Here is a 7,616-nt window from a genome sequence, read left to right on the forward strand (position 1 = left end):
TGTTGTACTAGTTTTCATCACTTAAATCCAATGACATAAAAATGTCCCGCTATCATTTCATTTCTTGATCTGTTTTGTATTCTATAAAGTTCTATGGTGTGAAAAGTTATATCCATGCACGAGAAAGTAAATCTGATCAAACAGGCTGAATGTGAGATGGATATCATCTGACAAGACGAGACAGTCATCATCATGTGTGTGTGTGTGTGTGTGTGTGTGTGTGTGTGTGTGTATGTATGTATGTATGTATGTATGTATGTATGTATGTTACGTTATGATACTTCAGTCATGTAACCACATGTGCTTTTCTTGGACTATTTTTTCCTTCTCCGGGCCTTTCCTCTTTCCTCTCTCTGACAAAAAGCCATTCTTGAAACATTATACACCCACTTTTTTTCCCATCTTATACTATGTGTGAAGCTAATACATTCCATGTGTACATCCTTTTCACTTTTGTTGTTTTGTTATTTGTTACTTTGAATTTTCGATTTGTATATATGTATGTGTATATATGTATGTGTATATGTGTATGTGTATATATGTATGTGTATATATGTGTGTGTATATATGTATGTGTATATATGTATGTGTATATATGTGTGTATATATGTATGTGTATATATGTATGTGTATATATGTATGTGTATATGTGTGTGTATATATGTATGTGTATATATGTATGTGTATATATGTATGTATATATATGTATGTGTATATGTGTGTATATATGTGTGTGTGTATATATGTATGTGTATATATGTATGTGTATATATGTATGTGTATATATGTATGTGTATATATGTATGTGTATATATGTATGTGTATATATGTGTGTGTATATATGTGTGTGTATATATGTATGTGTATATATGTATGTGTATATATGTGTGTGTATATATGTGTGTGTATATATGTATGTGTATATATGTATGTGTATATATGTATGGTATATATGTATGTGTATATATGTGTGTGTGTAAGTGTGTCTCTTTTTCTTCTGTGCTCTACCATCTTTAAAAATCATTATGTTTACAACAGTTTCTGTTTATTTGCTTATGAACATGATTATGTTGAATATGGTGCACAATTTTGTATTTCAGTTTGAGAAATATGCAAAGCAAAATACTCATCAGACCTTAGACTTGAAAGGTTTGGTGCGGAATTTGGTCCTAATTGAAGATTTTGTAAGTTGAATTTATCACTATTCAGCATATAAAAAAATGTTCTTTTTCTTTATTTATAATGAATTTACATTTACATTAATTATAATTTTCCATAATATATATTTTACATTCTTAATTATTAGAATAAACTTCAGTATAACATCTTAGTACTGTATCTGAGAAACCAGATTTTATTATTCATTCCTTTCTCCCATCATCATTCATTCATTTAACGTCCACTTTCCATGCTGGCATGGGTTGGACGATTTGAGTGAGAACTGACAAACCTAATGGCTACGCCAGTCTCCAATCTGATCTGGCAGAGTTTCTACAGCTGGATGCCCTTTCTAATGCCAACCACTCCGATAGTGTAGTGGGTGCTTTTACGTGTCACTGACCCGAGGGCCAGTCTGGTAGTACTGGCAATGGTCATGCTCGAAATGGTGTTTTTTACGTGCCACCTGCATAGGAGTCAGTCTAGCAGTCAGTCTGGCAATGACCTCGCTCGAATGTTTTGTTCACGTGCCAGTAAGGTGATGCTGGTAATGATCATGCTCAAATGGTGCGCAGAAGCCAGACAGCTGCTCTGGCAGTGTTACCGCTCGGATGGAGCTGTTAGTGATCCACTGGCACGGGTGCCAGCCATCAAATTTGGTTCAATTTTGATTTCACTTGCCCCAGCAGGTCTTCGTAAGCAGAGTTTAGTGTCCAATGAAGGGAGGTTGGCATGGGTGCCAGTCACCGAATTTGGTTCGATACACAGCAAATAAATATTTAGAAAATTAGAAGAAAAAAGTACAAATTAAATTTCTGTTTTTATTATCTTTAAACATCTGAATGCTGCAGTTGGCTAAGTTAATTTGACAATGAACAACCATCTGGTAGGTCTATATTTTGTAGATGTGCCGACCCCATAACCAGAATATGTAACATATACCTGGTCTAGTTCAATGCCGGACCATTGTAAATCTGATAATTGTTCTTTTTAATTTCCAGTAGTGAGTTCATAGTTTCCACTGGATTCTATTTGGAGAGCTGTGAGTTTTACTCTGCTGAATAGACAGTTTTCCTTTCTTTAATCCAAAATGCTTGGGGAAACAGAAATGCATGCGCACGCGCACACACTACCTTTATATGTTTATGAGTAAATAAAAGTATGATAATGGTATGAGTGAGTTTAAAGTTACTGTTGTGTCCCTGTTATCTATTACTATTTTACATATTCTTAATTTTAAATTCTTTGAGATAAACCATTTCATTTCAGATGAAATAAAGTTTAATTGCATCATATCATTCTATTTTTCTTTCTCAGTGGAAGAGTATTCAGAAGATGGAATATTTAGGAAAAGTTTTTACCAATTGGAATGACATAAGTGATCAAATGAGGAATTTTAATCCACAGTCTTTTACAAATGGTTCTGTTAATTCTACTGCTATTCTTAACAGCATTAGTAACATATTCTGTGGTCGAAATACTTCTGTAGAGTTTTCTGGCTACCAGCAGTCAAAAATAGCACAAAGGTTGCAGGATTACAGGAGCCGGCCATCTGTGGAAAAGAATTTAGATGAACTGGATGATACAGTATGTAAGTAAAGTAACATTACTTTGCTATGACATTCTTATTAGAGAAATATATTTACTTTTTAGGGTTTTTTTCTCTTGTCGTGTTTCATTAATTTTTTAATAGAAATGTTGATTAAATAGGAAAGGATTCATAGAAACAATAGAATAATTGGGCATAGTTGCTTCACATTATGTAGTCTTGTCCTACATATATTCAATTTTGTTGAGCATATTTCATCATCATTATTATTATTTAGCATCCTTATTCCATTCTGATTTGGGTGGGGCCAATATTTAGATTTTTACATCCGTTCTGAAATCAAATCTCTTACCAAGGTTGTTTTTACTCTTGATCCATTTTAATGCTATAAGTTGCAAAGTGGAATCGGTTCAGTCCATTGCAAATAAAGGTTTTCGCTTTCAGTTTGTTGAAAAAAATCATTATTGACTCAAAATCTTTTGCATTATCATGGATTTCAAATAATATCTTACCTATAAAAATATGAAATATAAATTATACTGGAGGAAAAGCAATATATGCATGCACACACACACACACACACATACTTTTACTTATGCATATTGATTTATTAAATCTAATCTGTTTTAAAACATGTAATAATTACTTGTGAAAATATTCTTTTATCTTTCAAGACTTTTTTCAAAATTGAAGTAAACAAAAGAATTGTTACTCATTTTAATTTGCTGTTATAATTTACGGTTTTGTATTGTGCAAACTATAAGAAACATTTCTGATATTGCAAAAGAGAAGTCATGAAGATAGTGAAAAGAATATAATTATAGAATAGATGTTTTTATTGTATTTTGTTTGATATTCAGATTAAATACTATAAAGCATTATATTTTTCACCATTTTGACCTCTTACATGTTCATAATTACAATTAATCATTCTGAAATTAAATCTATGCAGAGAAGAACTTTCTCTCCTTATGTCCAAGACTTGAATCAAATCTGTTGTGAGTTAGTCATGGCCTGGGCCAATAATGGCCAAAACCAATCTAAATTATCTAAGTTATACTCTCTCTCCTTTAAAACTTTGACTAATAATAATTTTATTTGACTATACTTAGCAACAGAAATAATTATTACAAACAAGAGACTTTTATTGGTTATAAGTACAAATCTAGAGAAATTTCAAAATTTTCTCTAAAATATGTCTTAATTAGTTGAAAATTTATTTGATTTGAAAATGTTATCTCAATGTATAATTCTATTTCAGCTGATTTCTATAAAGATGTTATGAAATCTCTTGAGGATAATCCCTTAGCTCGCTTTTTATGGAAAAATGTGATAAAATCTGTCATGTTAGGGGTAATACCCTATGCTCCTGATGCTCCCATTGTCAAGAAGATTATAAAGAAGGCAAGTATTATCTTTTGGGTTTCTAAATATGAAAGAGCTAGTGAATTTTCCTTTTAATTTTTTAAATAAATAGTTGTTTGTGAATTTATCACATTTACGATTTCCTGGAAATCAATCAAACAGTCCTGAGAGAATGACCTATAGTTTAAGGCCTAAATGTCAATAAAGCAACAATTAATGTGTTTACTAATAACAAAAACCACATCATAATGGAAGAATCGTGCATGTAATGGTACCCAAAATATACTGTGAGACCTCTAGAAGATTAACAACGAATCCAGATTTGCAATGTACTGGATGTGACTATTCCATGTTGTTGGCACCATTATTGTCTTTATGTCCTGCAATCTTTATTTGATTCTTTACAAAGGTTTCACTTTTTTCTACATGTCTCTTCAGATTCTTCATTTGAAATATTAGAATGTTGTGTGACATGTGTATTTTCAGTAAAAACAGAGATTGAAAATAAATCCAATTATTATTAAGTTAACATAATCCTTTCCTTCAGAAGATTCTTCTTAACCGTTTTTGTACTATATTTCTGCTAAAATACAATGTCTGTTTTTTTTTGTTTGTTTGTTTTTTTGTTAATTTTGAAAATAATGAAGAATTTAATAAAATAACTTTATCATTTCTAAAATGTTGTTTGAAATTTAAATTAACAGGAAGTATCAATGAAATTTTTAATTTCGACCACTTTAACTAGTAAGTTTGTATCTTAACATCAGAGATAGTTTCAGATGGATTGGTATCAAAGTGAAACAAATCAATATAATTAAAACTTTATGACTCTCATAACATTGTGAAAATTTATAAACATTTTGATTAATGCTAACAGGAAAGACACGTTTTTTTTTTTTTTTTTTTATTTTTTTTTATTTTTGAATAGAATATTTCTCTTCTTAATTTGGTCAAAAAGAAAGAAAATCTCTGAATATATATGTATAATTATTTGAGAAGTGGACTTTTGACATAAAGTGTAACATAAATATTTTCTAAGAAATATATTTATCAACCTTAACTATGTGTTGATTTAAGAAATTTAGATAAGAAAATTGAAAAATGTTTATATAGATAAGTTTGTACATCTGATAAGTTTGTATGGCTGATTTTCTTTTACATTCATTAATAGTAAACTGAGCAAAAAATGAAACAGTGTGTTTTTTAGAGTATAGAAAGTTCAAGAAAAATAATGTTATATTTTTGTCTATGCAAGGTTATACTAGATGTCTGAAATGCTCTCAATGGGATTGAACCTAGAACCACATGATTGTGAAACAAACTTTACCAAATGGCCATGATTTCAGCCATGTTACATACAAGTCATATGTAATATATATTGAATATGTAAAGTGGTGAGCTGGCAGAACTGTTAGCACACCAGGCAAAATGCTTAGCAGCATTTCGTCTACCCATATGCTCTGCGTTCAAATTCCACCAAGGTTGATTTTGCCTTCTATTCTTTCATGGTCAATAAAATAAGTACCAGTTGGGCACTGGGATTAATGTAATTGACTCACCTATTCCCTCAAAATTGTTAGCCTTGTGCCAAAATTTGAACCAATATATGTAGCATGTCTGTCATCTTTACAGGAGATGTGGTTCATGTTCCACAAACAGCCTTTGACTTTTTCTCTCCACAAAGGTTTCTTAACCCATCATTTACATTCTATTGTTTAGAGCTTTATCTGCTTCAAGTTTCACTGTTCCTAAAAGAATTATTTCACATCTCTCAAAATTTATAAGTTCTTATGATGTAAACAATGAATGACCATGAGATTGCACCTAGAAAGTTCTCCACCAAGATACAAGTCTAGGCAAGGTTGTTTATGGAAGGCCAGAACTCACCCATGCATACCAGCCTCTTCTTTCCATGCCAATGATGTTATCCAAAGGAAAGGCAAAGGCCGATATAGTTTGGCACCAGTGATGCTGCAACTTATTTCTACAGCTGAGTGAACTGGAGCAATGTGAAATAAAGTGTCTTGCTCAAGAACACAACTTATAGCCTGGTCCAGAAATTGAATTCACTACCTCATGATTGTGAGCCCAACACTCTAACCACTCTGCCATACACCTTTACATGTGTTTGTTTGTGTGTGTCTGTAATAATAATTTGTCACATGGAATCAGTTGTCTGGCTAATGAGAAGAATGAGAGATAAAAGTGGGATATTCAATCTTTATTGTCCATATGCCTTTGACTGATAATAGAATTTTTGCAAAGTAAAAGGAACAGAGCTACAAATTAAATCTGAGTATTTGATTTTCTGCGAACTAATTTACTGACATGATTTAGAAATATATCAAAAGGTGTGGCTGTGTGGTAAGAAGTTTGCTTCTCAACCACATGTTTCCAGATTCAGTCCACTGTGTGACACCTTGGGCAAGTGTCTTCTACTATAGCCTCAGGCCAACCAAAGTCTTGTGAGTGGATTTGGTAGACGGAAACTGAAAGAAACCCATCATATATCTGTATGTGTATCTTTGTGTCCGTGTTTTTTCCCCGCTGGTGTTGGTGTGTCTAAGTCCCTATAACCAAGCAGTTCAGCAAAAGATACCAATAGAATAGGTACCAGTCTTAAAACGAGATTTAGTACTGGGATTAATTAACTCAATTAAAATTCTACAAGGTGGTGCCCTACCATGGCTGCAGTCTAATGACTGAAACCAGTAAAAGATAAAGATAAAGATATTAGGTGGTTGGCTACAGTACAAGATATAAACCGGTATAATCAAAAATCATTTTCAAAATATACATTTTGTTCCAATTATATCAAAATTTTTAGTGCATAAAATTGTAAAATATTTTAAAAGAATAAATGATCTATAAACTTTCAGGCAAGTGAAGGCTTTGAGAATATAAGAAACATTTTCAGTGAACTGGTTGAAATTGCAAATAATCCTGATAATATTATTAAGAATTTGCGGAACCTCAGTAAGATACTGGTAAGTGGATTTTACAATAAGCATGTATAAGTTTATGATTTATTTTATAATGTCAACATATAAGGCAATACTAGCTGAATAAAAATGTATTCTAAGTTAATAGTGGAAAGTGCCCATTGTAGAAATCATCATTATCATCATAACCATCATCATCATCATCATCGTTTAACATATGCTTTCCATGCTGGCAAGGGTTGAACGGTTTGACTGAGGATTGGCGAGCCAGATGGCTGCACCAGATTCCAATCTGATCTGGCAGAGTTTCTACAGCTGGATGCCCTTCCAATGCCAACCACTCCAAGAGTGTAGTGGGTGCTTTTACGCGCCACCAGCACAAGGGCCAGTCAGGCAGTACTGGCAGTGGCCATGCTCAAATGGTGATTTTACATGCCACCTGCACAGGAGCCAGTCCAGCGGCACTGGCAATGATCTCTCTCAAATGTTGTTTTTCATGTGCCACTGGCACAAGTGCCAGTAAAGCGACACTGGTAACGATCACGCTCAAATGGTGCTTTTTATGTGCCACCGGAACGGGAAATCAAGAGAAGACAAAGAAG

General features: G+C 32.6%; 1 protein-coding gene across 1 annotated transcript in view; it reads left to right on the plus strand.

Moving 5' to 3' along the window:
* Positions 1-7,616, plus strand: part of LOC115214536 (phospholipid-transporting ATPase ABCA7-like) — a 298,993-nt gene that overhangs the window by 120,252 nt on the left and 171,125 nt on the right. The window contains 4 exon segments of the mRNA XM_036504975.1: positions 1,101-1,184; positions 2,476-2,749; positions 3,969-4,111; positions 6,952-7,059. Coding sequence (XP_036360868.1) covers positions 1,101-1,184; positions 2,476-2,749; positions 3,969-4,111; positions 6,952-7,059 — 609 coding nt within the window.

This window comes from Octopus sinensis, linkage group LG7 (assembly GCF_006345805.1).
Source record: "Octopus sinensis linkage group LG7, ASM634580v1, whole genome shotgun sequence".
NCBI lineage: Eukaryota > Metazoa > Mollusca > Cephalopoda > Octopoda > Octopodidae > Octopus > Octopus sinensis.